This window comes from Aythya marila, assembly GCF_965140915.1.
Source record: "Aythya marila genome assembly, chromosome: 3".
NCBI lineage: Eukaryota > Metazoa > Chordata > Aves > Anseriformes > Anatidae > Aythya > Aythya marila.
Window position 1 is genome coordinate 75,381,693 of NC_139044.1, and position 17,138 is coordinate 75,398,830.

The following is a 17,138-nucleotide window of genomic DNA, read 5'->3' on the forward strand; positions in this document are numbered from 1 at the left end:
AAGACTTACAAAGCACAGCTAGGTTGCCATAGTTAGGAGCTGGGAGTCGTGTTACCTGCCAAGAGATTCAGACTATGCTGCTGTTGTGAAATACAAATGGAATTGGAGTGCCACAGCTGAAAAATCTGCTCTCACAGACTATTTCCAGTTCAATGGACCAAGTGAAGGAGAATTTGCATTTTCATAACCATTTGTAATAACGGTCATGATCATTACCATGAGAGCTTAGTGAAAAACCAAAATTAGCAAATCATTGAGTTCCTTTGTCAGCGTAGGCTTTTCTGCAGACTCACATCTGTCTGTTTTTGTTGCTGTAGATGTTGTTTTGCCCTCGTGCCAGTGGTAACGTGGATGTGGACATCTGTGACAGTCAGAAATACTAGCCTGCAAATTCCCTGTGCAGAAGGCAGTCAGTGCAACAACTCCTAGTTGTTGTACAAGGATTCTGATATGCCCTTTCTTCCTGCTTTCCTTCCTAAATTCACGGTCTGTATAATGAAGAATAACATGCTCTCCTGAACTAGACTGGAATTTGCTGTTTTCTGAACAGTTTTTCTTTCTTTGTATTTTCCTCTACCGTAATTGTTTTATCACTATTCAAGATGATGCTCAGGTGCGCTGTTTGCTCCCCATCAAGAAGTTTCTTTTGCACCTATTTTTTCAACTGGGTTACTTTAAAGTACAATAAATTCAAGTGGAAATACTAGTAGTGTTCTAGTCATAAAGGTTTACAGGTCTATAGAAGACACGTTTTGCACAGACGGATAATTAAAAGTAGGAAATAGGAAAAAGGGGTGGGGGTGGGGCTAAATTTAGAGAGATTTAATAGCTCATTCTGGATTTTAAAAGAAAAATAAGTTTTCAGATACCTTTATATTTTTCTTATTTTAGAAATTTTGTGATGCTTAACTTATTCCCCAAATGGCCAATTTTGAATCGCTTGGAACAAAAATACTATGTGTAAATTAAGTTTCAAATAATCTTTATAAAATCCATTCACAATTGCATCTAGCATTGTAGTTATATATATGTGTATTTTAAATCACTGCAGAAATGTTTGGGTTCTGTTCTTTCCTAATGTAAGTGAATTTGTGCATGGATAACAGAAAGCAGGACTGGTTTTACCTTGTGTTTTCTGCGGTCAGCTAGAGCTTAGTGCTGTACTAGTTTTCTGACAGGGTTGCGCAGGGTTGCATTAGCACATCTCAGGGTGAGGAGCTAGGTCTCTGCTCCTGCAGCTATGCCATCCAATGCCATTAATTTTTCTGCTAAGCCTGGCTGAGTGAATGCATTCAAGTACTGGTTCCCTAAGGGATATCTTTTAGATAAATACCAGAAACATCCACTCATCCAGAATCAATGTGTTTTTTGATAGACTGAGCAATTCTTGATATACGTTATCTTGTTGCATTTGTCTAGTTTTTGCTTTGTACGCTTTTCTTCAAATTGACAGACACCTAAAATGGATATGCTGAAACTTAACAGTGGTTTAGTGTAAGCTTTTTTCACTGCAGGTACTAAATAATGTCTAGAGACATCATCTTTTTTGTCCCTCTAGTATTTAATTGTTGTAAATACCTTTGTGTGTTCCCTGTTGAATACATGTGACTGGGAAAGCATTTATAGACACCCTCTTAGAGCAGAGCAGAGCAGCCATGTTGAGATGTGCTGTGCTGATCGAACTGTTTGATCTGACTATTCAGCAAGTTTTCATGTCAGTGATAAGATCTGAAGTGTTATGGTAACTAAACAGTTTTTCTCTGTAAAAGGAGATCTGTCTTCCCTTCAGAGGATGATGTCCCTGTTTCCCTTCCATATTTTGTAGCAAGTTAATCTCCCTTCTTTTGATTCAGGTGATCAGAAGCACTGTTCTTTACATGCATATTTCTTGCTTGGAAAAACTGGTCATTATGCAGCAACACAGGGAGCCCCTGGTTCCTGACTTTGTGGTGATCTCTGCTTCAGTCCAGGCTGAAAGCTAAATACAATGTATCAGTGTGTTTAATTAATGTATTATACAAGCAAGTTAGCAAGGAAAATGCCAATTGCTAAATATCATTTACTTTTAAGATAAATTCCTGCTTGCAGAGAACTTATACATTGGCACAGCCATGTGCGACTTACATGACTGTCAGAGGATTTCATCTAGCAGAATAAAATGTAATATATATAAGCAGTCAAATATAAAAGTCTTTAGATTAAGGAGTTAGATTGATCCTCTGGAATGCTGAATTCATTGCCTAACTCTGCCATATGCTCCTGTGTGATCTGGGGTGAATAATTGTTTCTGTACATCTCAGGTTCTCAGCTGGAAATTCTTATACGTCTTCTTTTCTCTACCATCTTTGTTAAGGTCCTAAGTGAAAGGACAGGATTTTTTCTGATTTTTTCTTTGTTGCTGTGTATCTGAATCCTACTCTTCTAGGGACTATTGAACAGACATGTGACATGGGTTAGTTCGGTTCTTCACTTTGTAGAGTGAACAGGTAAAAAAAGAAACCAAGTGCTACTGTCTCTTTTAAATGGGTAATAAACTGAGGGTCATCTAAAAATCATTTTCATTCACAAAAGAAATTAATATAAGGGAAAAAATCAATGCCAGGATGCAAGAAGTTGAACAGCTTGCTGGTATCCTGTTTAGCATAGAGGGAGGTGGGATTTGGAGAGACATACAAATCTGTATATTTTTAAAATATTTTTTCTTAGAGGAAATATTTTTCTGTAGAAAGTGGGAGATAAGTTAGAAACATGAAGCACAGTATCATTGTCAACTGGCATTTTAGTCAAAGAGAGGAATTGCACACTACCTGAGAGCTTGCAGTTTGGTAGTGCAATTTTGTGTAGGGTAGAAATGCAAAATGATCTCTCACTTCATTTCTTAGAAGTAGCTCTTCCTGCTGTTTTTAAATTTCTTTTTTTTTTTTTTTTTTTGCTGTCTATTAATAGTGAGTCTCAGCAGATGAGGTTTGCAGGTCAAGACAGAAAAAAAAAAAAAAAAAAAAACCTGCATGTAGCTGTGGCAATAAAGTATGCCTGCTGGAAATGCTATCTTCAATAAAACACAAAGATCTCAGCTGGAGAGTCTGAAGAACACAGTACAGTGACTAACAGATTTTGTGTTTGATGAACTGTCTGAACCCTCCCGTCACACTGCTGGATTCACAGCCATTTTAACAGGAGGAAAATGTCCATTGATTTCAGGGGACTTTGGGTCAGTCTGACAGAGTATCGAAAAAGCACAGAGATTTTTCCTATGCCTACAGTATGTATTCCTATATCAACCTTATTAACAACCCTTGTTTGTTAATGGAGTTGTGGGGAGCTGCTGCAGAAAGAAGCCTTAACTCGTTTCTAATCAAGAGAGGAAGGTAAAGACTGGTTTTAGTATAGGGCTGTCAGCATCCAGGTCTCTTTGCAATAGCTGTGCATAGATACCAAAGACAAATGATTCACAGGCCTTTGTTTAGCTTTCCCCCAGCTACGTCCAAAGCCTTTCTCCCAGGCTGGAGAACTGCCACTGGGGGACACACTGCCATGGAGAGAATATTATCAGACCAAAGAGCCCACTGGCAGGCAGCCGCAGGGAGGAGAATGAGAGGTATGGCCAAGAGGAGGGGGATGTGGCAGAGCTGAAGGCATGGAATAAAGAGAAAGTGAATTGGTTTTGGCTGGGCAGCTCCCCGAGCAAGAATAAGGGCACATTTAGCTGTTGGAAGCCCCACAGATTCCTCACAGCAGGACACAAGGCAATCACAAATCTGGCTGGCACTCTGGTTATATGGTAGAACAAGCCAGCTGGCTGTCCTGGGTGAGAAATTCAGGCATAAGGTAGAAAGGAGGGACAATGGGAAACTAGTTCCCAGTTTGGGAAACTAGACACAATTTGCTCTTCAATTTTGCTTCTGCTTAATTTAACCCACTGCTGCCATGTGCTACCCAAGTTCATGAAGTGGAGGGGAAAGTGCTGAGAGAAAAATTAAACTGAAAAGGGGGGAAAAATCCACTGGAAAGTGCTTTGAAATGACTGACTTTGGTTTGATTGCCACATGGGGGAGATCTAAGCCTAACCCAGCCCTTTTAGAGCTGTGTCACACCGGAGGAATCCTTCAGCAGACTCACTGTAACACTCAACAATGGGTTCACAGCTGATGGGACAGTGGGATGACTGCATCGTATCACACTGCCAGATGACACGTGAAGACCTGGTGACATTCCTGGAAAAAAAGACAATTAACAACTGATGAAAAGCAGCACTCTTTCTACACAACAATCCTTCTGACATACTCTAAACTTTCCCCATTATGGTGCTTTCCCTCTAAAACGTGCATACCAGCTGTAGGAAACAAAAACAGGTCCAAATATGTCACCGTGTGTTATTTGTCCAAAGTTTTTTGAAAATTATTTAGACTGTGTAAAAAAGCCAAATGCTTCCACAGGTGGGAGGCTGTACACAGGTTCTGTAGACCTATTAAATTGCACCAAATCAGCATCATTACTAAGTTAACTTAAGTAAAATTAAGTAAAATTTGCTTTTACCACAGTAATTATTTCTCTAAATATTAGAAGCAGAATTATTAAAAAGCTTCTGCCAATACAGCCTGGTCTATCCACCTTGTGACACGCTGAAATTGTCCGAAGGAGACAAATTGGGCATCCATCATAGCACCATATAAGTTAGGATTAAAGAACAGATTTTCAGACACCTCCATGTAAAATAATAAAATGAAGCATGTTGTGAAGCATGAAGCAGTTAATCACAGGTTGCAGGTTGGAGGTTATAGGTTGGTGTTGAAGTATGGATTCCTGACAGTTGCAGGACACAGGCACTTTCTAAAGTCCCAGCAAATATAGATCTGTTCTATACTCCCACCTACAAGTTGGCTGGACAATTTGTCCATCACAGCTTCTCACACACAACATACAAGAAAGAATAACTTGTAGTCTAGGATCAAGAGACAAGCCATATGGGCTTAGAGCCATAAGCAAAGGCTTAAAGCCAAGGCAAAGGCTTTACCTTTACCCATAAGGACTAAAATATTGCCAAAAAATTATTTGTGTTATATTCCTAGTCCAGGCACACTGAGTCTGGACATGTCAGAAAATTCAGGCTGACCTCTGATCTAGTGGTGCTCTGTGCCAAAATATGCATGCTCAACCTTTCAGTTAACTGCTTTCCACAAGTGTTGTCAAACCTCTTGAGGTCTACCCAGAACATGTTTCACAGCTGAATTTTGTCCTGTTCTAACTCACACTAAATCTTCTGTCATCTGCTTTCAGTTTACAAGCAAAAGAAGCTACAGGTGGCCTTCTTAAGGATCTTTATTAAAGGCTTTTTTTTTTTTTTTAAAGAAAGTATATGTTTTAAATGTTATTTAAGTTATTTTATTGGTGTTTTTATATTACGGGTGGTATATTATACTTCACTAACATGGTTTAGCTGTAATTAACTTTACATTTAGCAGCTACCTGACAAAAAAATGAAGAAGATGATGATACCCCACACTGGAGTTAGAGACACTTGCACTCACAGATGTAGTTAATATGGCTAAAAGCACAACAAACTCAGGTTAGGATCAGTGACCGGAGCCCAGATTTCCCACATCCCACCTGACTAATACTTAATAGCCTGGGCCATGGAAAGGTACCAGCTGCAGAAGACAGGGGACTTAACTGGAGCAAACCAACTTACAAAGCGATATTCCCCCAAAAGTTTGCCATCCTGGTGACAAGAGGCTTTTTCTGTGATGTGCATGCCACAACAAGGATCTATGCCTACCTCTGTCCATGGGTCTTCATGAGCTCAGGATGAGCATTGCCATGTCTAATGACTGTACTCTTCTTTTTGCTTAGTTTTCAGGACTTTATTTGTTGTCATTCTTCACCATCCTTGTTGGGCTGGTGCTCTACTCCTCCACGTCCACCTACGTAGCCCAAGATCCTCGGGTGTACAAGCAATTTCGAAACCCTTCAGGACCTGTTGTAGACCTGCCAGCCACCGGCCAGCTGGAGCCTTCGGTAACATACACCAGCCTGGGGCAGGAGACAGAAGAGGAGCCTCACATTAGAGTTGCCTAAACCCAGGGCCGTTGATCACCTGCTGATGATTCAGTGGAGCTCATATATCCATTATCTCTGTATTGTACATAGAGAAAGGTATTTACCAGGTGCAGTTACTCCGGTGAGCTGCAAGGTAGCAAATAAGGAAAGCTCATAAAAATAAAATTAATTGTTCCAGGGTGTTCATTGCAAGGAGATGCCAGTCCCTCGTTCATGATGTTAACAGCATGTTTGCCATACAAACTGCTGTATATGAATCAGTTAATGTCAGACTACCTGGGAAAGCTATTCAATATTTTAAGCTGAAATTACAAGAAGAAATTAACCGAAGGGTGTTTGTGCACCCACTGAGAGATATTATGCCTAAGCCACACCAGTTGTGGACAAGCCACCTTTTTACAGCAAATACATGTGTGCAGTCACCGTTAATTTCTCTCTGAGATTTGTTTGTTTGCACAAAATAGATGGGTTACTCATGGTAGCAACCCCCTGACACGTTTTTTCTAGCACCTTGGATTTGGTGAGGGAAAGACAATAAATTCATCTGTGCTATCTAGTTGCCCTTTCTAGGTAATCTGCTCCATGAATCCAGAGGAGGGACAACTTACAATATCCGTCTCTATTCTAGGAATAGGTATAAGGCGAGCATTTTAGCCTTTCTATATTTGCAGAAGTGAAGTATTCAAGCATTGACCTCTCTATGATCCATGGCAGATTTCCTAGCGATTGAGGTTCTACATCAGGTGACAGGGAGTTAACTTCTCTGTAGTCATGACTAACACAGATTTCTTACTTTTTAAATTTTAATCTATATAAAAAAAATACATTTTCTAGTTTCCTATGTATTGTACCTCTCCATGGTAAGATGACATATCTTGTGGATCAGGGCACTTATTTTAGATACTCAGTGCATCGAGGGCGCCTTCTGCTGTTCCAGTTTGCTTAGTCTTCTGTGATTCATTATTCTAACAATAGCTATTTAGAAATGTGACAGTTTTTCACCAAAACCCACAAATTGTAAAAATCAGGAAGATTATGTGAGGAATTCATGAATAGAAAGACTGGACCATCTGCTGGTATTGCTGCAGTAGCACAAAGGCATTCGTACCAGCAGGGTGTAGCCAATTATCTTCCATTAACTACAAAACTAGCAGAATAATTCAGCAGTTTTCTTATGTTCTTGGGGACATGTGAAAGTAGTAAGGGTGTGCTCTGCAACTGCACTTCTCCAGGAGCCTTATCAGAAGGGGGAAATCATAGCTGCAGCCATGAGAATCTACATCTGTATGTTCGCTCTTCTGAGAGCACAATGAAAGGAAATGGTTATTCAACCTCCACCATCTATTTTTAATTTAAAATTAAGGAAAGGGAGATAGCCTTATACCTAACAGAGAGGAAAAGGATCCAGCAGGGCTTGGTTTTATTCACAGATCTGCCACGTCTCTGCATCATCTTGGGCATGACTTACCTTCTGTGTGGCTGCATTTCCCAGTCTGTATATAAGGGAATAAAGATATTTGACCTGCCTCACAGGGGTGCTATAGGACCAAGTTACTTTAAAACGTTTTGGGATCTTTAGAAGAAAGGAGTTTAAGAAGTACACAACAGTGCTGTAAAAGCATGTATATATGCATTGTATTTGAAAATGGGGTTTACAGAAGACTGATGAATATTTTGCTTGTGGGCATATAAGATGAATTTGATTTGAATGTCATTCTGCTGAAGAAGTCTGTCTAAGGTGAAAATGTAGGTCTTCATGTTTGAAAAATGCAACTTTCCTATTTCCCTTTAAAAAAGAAAAATCTGTACTCTGGAGATTAGAAAGGCCACAGTTCAACCAAGCAGGATGAATTTCTGCTGAGGTAACATCCATCTTTTATAGTCCTGTTCTGCTGTAATATAGAAGGGACTTCCCTGAAGCAGACTGGGAAAACTACATGTACAAATATATGTGAAGTGACAAATGCCAAAATGCTACTGAACAGCAGATGTATGTTTTATCTTACTCTTGCTGTGGATGAGGAGAAGAGTCGATTTCTGTCCCATTGTGTTTAGGCTGCCTGCTAGGCTCCCACTGCAGCTGAGGGAAGGGTCTTGTGGAACCATGCCCCCAGACATTCCAGAATCTTCAATTAAGATTTCCTGGTTTTAAAATCATAACAATTGTAGGTTGTTGTGTTTTGTTTTTTTTTTTCATTGCCCTTTTTTTTTTTTAAAAAAAATCTTCTTTAGCATCCATAGAATCATAGAATTATAGAATATACTAATTTGGAAGGGACCCACAAGGATCATAGAGTCCAACTCCTTTGAATCCTCCTTCATCTTCCCAAGATTTTTCTTTTTTCTTTTAAAGCTCTGAGGATTCCCACAGAGAAATATCAGTACATTTTCTGGAGGTGTTAAGGAAAGTCTAAATACTACATGATTCACAGAAAAGAAAACAAAACAAAAAACACCCCCACACAAGAATGATCACCTGATACTTCAGGGAGAGGTTTGCAGGGTGGAAACCTATGTGGGAAGCACATGGTTGGGTGAGGCCCTTGTGCACAGTGGGCCAGCAAACGTCCTTGGGTCAAGCCCAGGGAGAGCTTCCACCTGAGGCAGGTTTCATACCTTCCCCAGGAGCAGAGGCTTTGGTCACAATCACCACGGCTCTCTCAGGTGCTTGGAGGCACACTGGCAGGCACCTGTCATCTCAGTCTTTTTGCTACCTTTTATACCAATTAAATACCTTTCTCTGAACATTAGTCCCTATGTTGGTCTTGAGACCTTTGAGGATGGTGTGTGTGTTTGTTCCATGTTTACAGTTCCTTCTTTTTGGTTTATTTCATTATTAGTATTTATTTTCAAGCCAAATGTTTGTAGTCCTTCTGCCTACCCCTCTTCATTTTTCTGACACTAACTTGTAGATGTTTGTTGGAGTCTTCTCAGAAAGAGCTGGGCAGAAGGCATGTCCTGGGCAGTTCACCGGACTGGGAGTTTTTACATACAGGAGTTTGCAAACCATGGGGTGTCTGCGTCGTGCCATCCAGAGCTGTTTTTATAGTCTATTTTAAAAGGCTCTGTTGTACGGAAATAAGATACGAATGTTTGGGTGTGCACTCTGCACCCAGCCACCATCCCCCATGTTACTTGCACAGGGGGAGTTTCATGTGCAGAGTGGGGCTGCTTCACTTTCTGCATCTCCCATTAAGAAAGGTGTGAACTTCAATTACCACCAGTGTGCTGAGCAATGGACCTCAAAGGAAGACAGTAGTATAGCTTTACAAGTAACTGTGTTGACTGAAAAGCTGAGGTCTAGTGAAGGAAAGCATTACTTCTACCTGCTTGTTTCCTGCAGTTCAAGACCTCAGTACACACCAGCAGAGGTTCAGCTATCTAACTGGCAGCTACTCTCCGTGTTGCATTAGGACATCACTAGTTCTGTGTAGATCCTTGCCTGAACAGACTGAAACCCTGATATACTGCTGGCACTGAGCAGCCCTTAGCAAGACTGATGTAATTTTCTGCTACTGGATGAAAACCTTCACTGGGAGACAGACCTTGTCCTTGTTCCAGCTATAAACTTTCAAAACAACACAACAAAAGACCAAGCAATTGAAAATTTTGCACCACTGTGTCATATGAAAAAGTTTCAATGTATAGTGTAGAGATTGCTAACTTGTGCTATTAACATTTTGACAAGCGTGTAGTATTGTTTTCTTTTTTTTTTTTTTTTTTAAACCATTTAGTATTCCTAAGCTAGCTACAAATATAAATTTTACCCCATGGGTAGGATTTTACTGTTAAATGCCATAATAAAGCACACTAATCTTGACACCGCAGATGGGAACATGAACCAAAAACAAAACCAAGCAAACAGAATCCCAACCCCAAATCCTGCATCAGAAAGCTGAACAAACCTTTCTTCATTTTGATATTTGCATGCTCCTATATGGACTGGCTGTGGCAATGTAATGCCTGTATAATGTTTTCAAATAAAAAAATAAATGCTTTATGAAAGCAGGGTTATTATTTTATTTGTCTGCTTCCTTACTGGTTTCTTAGCCTCAAATGATTTTTTCTGAAGTGTAAATCTTGACTGCAGGGCATAATTGTTTGGTATGTTGAGGACTTTTATTGAGGAGTTAAGGAGATGTTGAGGAGTTAAGGTACAACTCCTTCCAAGGGTGTAATTCAGGTGCTAAACGTGTGCCATCAGACATCCTCAGGTATTCTACCTGGCCCCCAGCTGCTGCTCCTGAAGCATACATGGTCTCCTCTGTCTCTGCCATGCTGCTGTGGCTACCTCTAATATCCTGATATTAGTCACCCTCATTTAGACATAGAAGTGCTCCACTGCTGTCCTCTTGACATGGTTAATCATGCTAGAATTAATGTGGGGCAATATACTTGTGTGTGTGATGCCGGAGAGCTGTGGTTACTGAGCATCTGCAGCCACCTCACCCAGCCTTTCAACCTCAGCCTCTCTGCCCTGCACAGTACTGCTCCCTGGAGAGTCCTGGAACAAGGAAAGAAAGGATGGAGACAAAAAAGAGGGGGAAGAGGTGTGCCAGGAGGAGCAGAACTGGGGAAAGAAATAAAACAAGACTGGATCATTTGAAGTCTGTCTGGGAAGAAGGAAAAGGAAGAGCGTAAGTATGTGAGAGCAAAGGATTTTGTGAACATGTACTGACCTCTAAAAGTATTTGTCAGCATGTGCATCTGTCCATCCAGCTTTGCCTGATGTCTCCACAGAAACTTTGCATCAGTATTTCTCACATACTTCATTGCCAAAGAGTAGAAAAGGGAATGGAGGGTGGTGGTCTCGTATCCAGCCTCCCTCTGCACCATGACTGGATGGAGTCCCACACACTGCAAAGCCAGCAGTGCTGCAGCAATATGCTGGTTTATGTCTCTTTTTGCAGTGTGAATGTCTCCTAAGTCATCAAAAGCTCCAGAAGTGGAGTTACTGTGCATGGCTTTATCACGTTAACAGTTGATTTGTATTTTCCTCCAACTCTGCTCAAGAACCTGTCAAGCTTTACAAAAAAAAAAAAAAAAATCCTTTTATTGTCTGGCTAGAATTTAGCCTGGGTCCTTGAGTCATACCAACAGTAATTGCTTGAAATCACTCTTTCAATTGATTATAAATAGGTATAAATAGATGTTTATTTACTTAACAACAAATGTTCCACACTGAAGGACACACATTCACCTTAAAACTACCAGTCCCCTTTTGGCTTTGTTTGTTTAGAGCTAGCTCTCCAAAACACTGGAAATACTGCCTGCTTAACAGCAATATGCTATAGCATATGATTCAGGAAGCGATATTTTTACAGGTATAAGAGTTATTCTAAGTCTGCTCCTCAATTTAAGACAAAATGTATGCAGAAACTCTGCAAAAGGGCACACTTCTGTTTGTGCAGCCACTGACCTGTTGCCACAGCAATTGCAAAGTGGGTACCACATGCTAACAACACAGCGGTGATGATGACATTGGAGTAAGAGCATTGGAAATGTCATCCTCCTGCTCCAGCCTGAAGTGCAAGGTAAGTTAATAATAAGTACTACTGCACTTATTAATAAAAAAGTCAGCTGTGTGGAGGAAGGCCTTTCCATAGGGCTGGGAATTCACTGATTAGCCTTGGAAAACACCACGGGTGGCCCGTGGCCCCGTGAGGTCTCTCTGTTGGGTACAGGGAGGTGTTGCTGATCTTCTCACCGCAGTTTCCCTTAGGCAAGTAAGAGCTCCTGATGCTGTAAAGCAATGAGAGGGAGGAAGCAAAATTTGGCTACAAGTAAATTATGAGGTTCAGAGTGGAAAGTCAGTGCTCTGTGCAGACCTTTCTGTTGTAAAAGAATAAATTTGACATTGTTTGGCAGCACTTTGTTGTTGTTGTTATCCTAGAAGTTCCATTTTTAATTCAAAATTATTCATGGAGTTCCTCTGGTATTCAAAATATCAGAATTTGGCCCCCTATAGCCTAATGTTAAAGAACCTCTTTAAAGAATACATATTGCCAATCACATATGCAAGACAAATATTTGTAAATTGAGACTAGGTGAAGTTGATTTTATTGGACTTACAAATTTTTTTCTACTTTAGATTATCATTTATAACACTGAGCCAGAATTGACTTTTCTGTGACTCCTGAATATGTACAATGCCCTCAGGCAATTGCCTAGTGCTACCCTGATCTTAATAATGCATCATTAATTCCTCACTGTCAAATACATAATTTATACTAACTATTGCATTTTATTCTCCTTGTCTTGGTAACACTGGACTCATCCAATTTTAATATAACCATGAAGATGTTTTCAGTATGAAATCTTCCCACCCTCCCCGTATGAAATACATGTATTTTTGTCAAGATCAAAGTATTGCATTTACCATGGATAAATACATGACTTTTTTATTCAAGAACTTACCAAAGAAGAGAGAAGTAATGAACATGTGCTGACTTTACATGATCATTGAGCACTGAAATGCTAAGCAATTCAACTACGATGCTAGAGACACTTTGCATACAGAATAGGGACTGATAGTTGGTAGGCTTGAATCTTTACAGGTGCAGGATGCCTGCAAACCCATGGATCAACGTTATGCAAGGTCATGCATATTTAACTTCATGCTGCCTATAGTAGCCAGCTTCACAGAAGCCTGGCTTTTTGCCAGATTCATAGCAAACTAGCAATCAACATTTGCATATTCTTAAAATGACTACTTGCCTAAATGATATTCCTGAGTGAGAAGGGGGAAGGGACTGGACTAATCACAACAATAATCTAAACAGTCTCATTATGTGACTCCCTGTGAGCTTTTGCATGAATTGTCTAACATAGTTCTTGGCATTAAACAGATTTGCAGATGCTAACTAGGTCAAACACGTATGCACCCATTGGAATGAATTTCATAGGTCTTTATGTCCCCAGACTTCTTCTGTGAGTCTACACTTTAATTAAAAAGAAAAAGAGAGTACGCACAAACCAGGATGACACCTTTGTTCACATTATCAGCAGGATTCAATTAATAACCAAGTTGGTGAGGAGCATTAGAGCTGCACGACCCACGCTGAGCCTTGGAGCACACCACCTCCCGCTGCGGCCTAGCCCCACGGCACGCTGCTGCAGTGCGAGGGGGCACCCAGGCCAGAAGGGCATATGAAAAAAAAAACCAAACACACAAAATAATAACATTTATTTTAGTCTTGAGCTTTAATACAATGTATTACAAAAGGAAGCTGTGTTTTAAAGTGAACAGGCATGTACTGAAAGAAAAGAGAATACTATAGCTCCCTGGTACCTGTGCTCTGCTGCCTAGTTTTTTCCTAAGCCAACATAGCTAAGACAACCACAAGGCTCATCTCCTCTGCTCTTTAAGTTTGTCACGCTACCTTCTGAATCCCTGATCCGAGTGGATTTGTTTACACCTAAAAGACCCTTAGCTGCCCTGCCTCTCCTTCCTGATTGCCCCCATCATCCCTGCCACCCCATGTGGGTCCTCTGCCTCTGGCTGGCCTCTCAGACAGACATCTGGCTGCTCTGTTGCTTGTGTAGCCCAGCAAAATGGGCTTCTGGCCTCACAATGCAGGCAGCTGGTCACCAAATATTTAAACGGGAGCTTCTTTCAGTATCTGTATGGACATCAGATTCCAGCCATGCTCCATTCCAACTGGAGATAATAAAATATAAAACAAAATAAATTAAAATACCCCTCTAAAACAATTCTGCTATATGATATTCAGCCAACAGTAAACCAATATGATATGCAAGCAGTTACTACAGGTTTGAAAAACAAGTCTGATAAAATGTGCTTTTGCCTGAAGCATTTGATTTACAGAGAAGGTGAACCTTTCTTACTTACTTTTCTCTTACTTACTTTTCTCTTACTTGCTAAAGCTGTCTCCAGTTTTGAAATTAAGAGGGGTGGATGGTGCAGGATGAGCCACAAGTATTCAATGACCTGAAGTCGTTGGATCCCACAAGGCAGTAACAAAAGAGACGTATTATTTTAGGCTGTGAAGTGACATTTAGACTGAAAGAGTGGTGGTAACCTACATCATCCCTTCTTAGTGGAAAAGAGAAACAAACAAAAATAGCAAAATACCTCTCCTTCTTGTAAGGACTTAAATTAATTACAGGGGTGGCACTGACAATCCATTCACAGACACGGAGACCAGCTTCCTCTTCCCAAGTCTTCTCTCCTGCAGCCCACATTTTCCTCTGCAGCTGCTCTGTGGCTGGATGCACCAAGGAAATGCTTAATTCCATAAAATATTTTTTTTAAATAAAATAAAAAATATATATTAAAAAAAGGCTTATCCAAGGTATAACTGGTAACTCTAGTTTCTCCTTCTTGCACAAGTGCCACCTTTGTGCTGTGTTTGGTACAAATGTGAGCTGTGGCTGAGCTGCCATTCGTCATCACAAGCTGTGAGGAGAATTGTGAATGCTCATTCCCCAAACCTAAACCTTCACTTGTACTGCAGACCTCACTTCATGATAGAGAAGGGACATACAGACACAGCTGAGATCTTTCTCTTTATTTCCTTTGTTTACATGATCCTATTGATCCTATTGATCATGTAAACTCAGCACATGTTCTCTTTATTTCCTAAGTGCTGTCGGGGAAGGATATGTGCTGAAGACAGCACAAGAAACCTTGTGCTGCTACAAGCAACTGGAGTTCAAATTTTGTGGCTACATGTAGGGCTGTGCTCAGCAGAGCCAGCAGTCTGGCACCTTCCACAGGTTTACTTTAATGAGAATTACTGTTGTAAACTGCTGAGCTAAAGAAAGTAATTGCAGCAGCTGCACCAGCAGTGGCTTGTCTCCATTACTGAGGAAAGGGAAACATCGCTGCCAGCGACAGCACAGGTATTTTATTATGACAAGGGAATACTGGTAGACTTGGCTGTGAATGTACAACATGAAATATCTGGGAGAAGCGACATGGTCACTAGAAATATACCCTAGCTCTCCCATTAATTTGTACACTTTTGTTGTGAGCTTACCATGGTTTTTTTGCCCACACATGACACCAAGAGACCTTTTCCACATCCATGTTATAGACTTGAAGCAAAATGCCAATACACAGAGGCCAAAAAAATAGGCTTTGTCAGCCCTACTAACATCAGGTTCAGTCCTGGGCCTTGCTCATATAGTGAGTGTTGAGAGCAAGACCATCTGCAAGGCCAGGAATGGGGTACTGCAGTGCCCTGTGATGGTGAGGGAGAAGGCACGTGGAGCAGTGACCCAAATCCCTGCTTGGCCTCTGGGTGTTGGTCAGCACTTCCATGGCCATGTCCCAGGCCCAGTCCGAATGGCAGAAGGGATGGAGGGAGCAGTGGGGTGTGTGAGGGGAGAAGAGCGAGGCTTGAGGGCACAAATGGGAGTGGGGGACAGGAGGAACACTGTAGACATGAGCACTTCTGAGAGCACTGCTGTGGGCACAGAGGGTTTGAGGCTGTGGCTGTCACCTCATGGGTGAAGAGGAGGCAGCAGAAGGGGCAGGAGAAGGCAGGGCAGGAGGTGGGAGAGACCCCCAGGGAAACAAGAAAGAAATGTCAGTGGGTTAAGAGATAAAAATGGTGGTTGTAGGGAAAGTAAGAGGGTCTCATTGGGATGGAAGAGCATTGATGAAGACATACAAATGATGCAGGAGAGAAATGGTGGGGACGGGCTGTGGGCTGTGGGGATATTGAGGAGGCTGGAAAGGGCTGGGAGAGGGGTTCATGGTTCATCCACCCGCCTATTACCCTCATGCTGCAGTGTCCCAAGGTGTTAGCACAGCCTGCCAGCAGAGCACCTGCCCTGAGCGCAGGCTGCCTGCTGTGACTCCTCCTCTGATTTTACCAAACACATCATAATGCTGTTTCTGTTGACTTCTGCTAATACAGAAAAGCAGGGACTTCTGCTCTTAGCAGCTCCCACTGACTTTGCATGGTGCCCTGGAGCTGCCATTTGTCCTGCACAGCCACGCTCTGCCTGGGGGCTGTCACCTCAGCACCTCTACGCGTTGCCCCATGATTGCTGCGGGCTGCTGCGGGCCTGGCCCCTCGCTAACAGCTTCATGGGACTTTGTGGTGGTAGCTTGTAAGAAAACAAGCTGTACCTAACCTGATCTGTTGGTGAGTCCTGATGGTGGACTTGTTTCCTTTCCGCTCACACCTGAAGGCCTGGATCTCCAGCCAGACTGTAACCCGGACTGTTCTTCAGGGCTTCCAGCTGTCCCTCTCTGCAATCAAGATGGAAAGAAAAATGAGCTGCATTTGTAGGCGGTTTCTCCTTTCAAGCTGTTTCTTGAGGTGTTTGTGTTGGATGTGTGCTTACCTAACACAGAAACTTCCAAAGCCAATGCAGCCCCTCCCAGATATGCAAGATGGAAGAAAAATCCCTCAAACAAGAACACCAGTACGGGAAGGGACTTTATTCTTTCTATCAGACAAGGTATTCAAGCTCCCTTCTTGCTGTTGGTTTCTTTTCATTTTTTTTTTTTTATTTTTTTTTTCCTACCAGTACTACCCACCAATAAATGACTTTAAAAAAGCATATATTAACATATGAGGGAAAGTTTTTGCTGTGTCGGATGTCTTTTTTTGGGGAGTTGACAGCTCTGTAAACATAAGAGATGGCCAGTATGTCTGAGTAGAGGGAAAATAACCCACCATAGTTTCTTTTTCTTTATTTTACAGTGTTGATATTGGCTGTCTTCTGGCTTTTCTTTGCAAAAGCTGAATGGCAATTAGTAACTATTTGTATTTGAGGCTCTGTAAGAGGAGTGTCTGGAGTTTGCCAGTGACAGTTTAATCTAATGAGAAGTGCCAGGCACTTTTTGTTTGTTATTTCAAAATGTTTTGTTTGGAAGAATTTTAAGACTTTTTAAATACCTCAATCTGATTATATCAACATTTCTGGACAAAAGCAACTTCCAGATTTTTTGTTCAACATTTCCTCTCTTGTTTGCTTTGTACTTGGCTTGCAACAGGCCTAGCAAAAAAAAAAAAAAAAAAAAAAAAAAAAGGTGTCACCCATTTCACTGCTCATTCTGCAAAAAGGAGAAAGGATGAGGGGAGATAAATAAAGGGAAGAAA

The 17,138-nt window shown here is 41.2% G+C and overlaps 1 protein-coding gene across 1 annotated transcript in view; it reads left to right on the plus strand.

Annotated features, from left to right (window-relative positions):
* The window catches only part of SLC35F1 (solute carrier family 35 member F1), a gene marked incomplete at its 3' end in the record, with an annotated part of 242,705 nt that extends 236,630 nt beyond the window's left edge, over positions 1 to 6,075 (plus strand). Inside the window, exon 8 of the mRNA XM_082755784.1 lies at positions 5,851 to 6,075. Within this exon, the coding sequence (XP_082611910.1) occupies positions 5,851 to 6,075 (225 nt within the window). The remainder of the gene's footprint in view (positions 1 to 5,850) is intronic.
* Between the last annotated feature and the right edge of the window lie 11,063 nt (positions 6,076 to 17,138).